Source organism: Fibroporia radiculosa, assembly GCF_000313525.1.
Source record: "Fibroporia radiculosa TFFH 294 genomic supercontigs, scaffold28403, whole genome shotgun sequence".
Classification (NCBI taxonomy): Eukaryota; Fungi; Basidiomycota; class Agaricomycetes; order Polyporales; family Fibroporiaceae; genus Fibroporia; species Fibroporia radiculosa.
Genome location: NW_012133044.1, coordinates 1 through 1,559, shown reverse-complemented (window position 1 = coordinate 1,559; position 1,559 = coordinate 1). Strand labels below are relative to the sequence as shown.

At 48.9% G+C, this 1,559-nt stretch overlaps 1 protein-coding gene across 1 annotated transcript; it reads left to right on the top strand.

Moving 5' to 3' along the window:
* Positions 1-56: 56 nt before the first annotated feature.
* Positions 57-474, top strand: FIBRA_09325 (uncharacterized protein; the record flags this gene model as incomplete). The annotated part of the gene is made up of 2 exons (XM_012321638.1): positions 57-204; positions 293-474. The coding sequence occupies 2 exons, from the start codon at positions 57-59 to the stop codon at positions 472-474; spliced, it is 330 nt and encodes a 109-aa protein (XP_012177028.1).
* Positions 475-1,559: the final 1,085 nt, after the last annotated feature.

Here is a 1,559-nt window from a genome sequence, read left to right as displayed (position 1 = left end):
AGGGGGCGCTGGGCAGTGGCCGCAATGTTGTAGGCCCACTGGTGTTTGCGCTCAAGATGGCGAATGGTGGTTTGAAGGGTGAGGGGGACAATGAGGGCGAGGGTGAGGATGCTGAGGAGGGTGGTGAGGAAGAAGCCCAGAAGGGCTATGAGAAGGAGGTTGGGGTGCTCGTTGACGACGGCGAGGGTGACGGTGGCGAAGGGAGTGACTTGGTTCACCACTGAGGAGGTCAGTAAAGGGGGTTGGGGTGAGCTCAATGGGGGACATTACTTGTGCTCCATTGTTCGACCAGTTGAGGGCTTGTTCGTCGACGGGAGTGGTGGATGGGGGAGTGGGAGCGCGTTCAAGGTGAACCTTGAATGTGTAGCTGTCCTTGAGGAAAAAGATGGCGAAGGCGAGGGTGAGAATGAGGAGGACAGTAAATGTCCAGCTGACGAGAAGGAGAGCGACGAGGATGGTGACGGATGCCATTGAGGGAGTTGAGAGAGGGTAGCTCTTATGAGGAGTCACTTTGTTTGTTTTGCAGAAAGTCTGCCAAAGCGTCTTTGGCATGTGAAAGTTCGGTTTTTGGCAGCCAGGAGTCATCCGAAGCTGGGTATCCTTTCCATCTTACCCGGTACAGTGTTCGCTTGCCAGCTGTCTTTGAATCAATGATATGTTCAATTTCGAACTCCTCCTGGTTCTTGATTAGTTCCGGTGGAGGTCGGAGGTAGTTCTTCCCATGCATTGTGGTTTCCGAATAAGGATAGAGTAATCCTGCATGGAACACAGGGTGAATCTTCCATTTAGGCGGTAGCTTTAGCTAATAAACCACCAATGACAGTTTCTGATCAATAGTGAAGGGTCTATAGCACTTCAGTCCAAGTTTGGCTTTGGGATGGAGTCCTTTGAGGTTGGTTGCTTCCAACCATACTTTTTGTCCCGGTGTGTATTCGACAAACTTGTCTTTATTGTGTTTCTTGACTGTTTCCTCTGCTAGTCAGATACTGGACTGGATTTCCATGTGAAGGTATGCTAATTGAGTGAGCCTAGAAGCGATGTCCGGAGCATCTGTTGTTCCCACAGTGGGAATATTATGCCAAGGTTGGTAACCCATGAGTGCTTGGAAGGGGGACATCTTGATGGCGTCATGATACCTATTGTTGTGTGCGAATCGGCTAGAGGTAAGTGACTTGTCCAGTCAGTTGCTTGGTGATTGCAGAAGATCCGAAGATACAGTTCCAAATCTTGGTTGACACGTTCTGACTGTCCATCAGTTTGAGGATGGAATGCGCTGGAAATGTTCTGCTTAATGCCTAACTTGGTACATAGTTCCTTAAACATTCGTGATGCAAACTGTGGTCCTCTGTCAGAAATAGCTTTAGCGGGTAGTCCGAATCTTCTGAAGACGTGGTTCTGATACAGGGTAGCAGTTTCAGATGCTGTAACTGTCTTGTTGCAGGGTATGTGTTACAGCTTGGAGGGGGGTTTCTTTTCTTTCCTAAACTATTCGTCATTGACCCTGTACTGTACTGCTGATCCCATCACTTGATGCTTCATCACCATCAAGCGTTTCATAT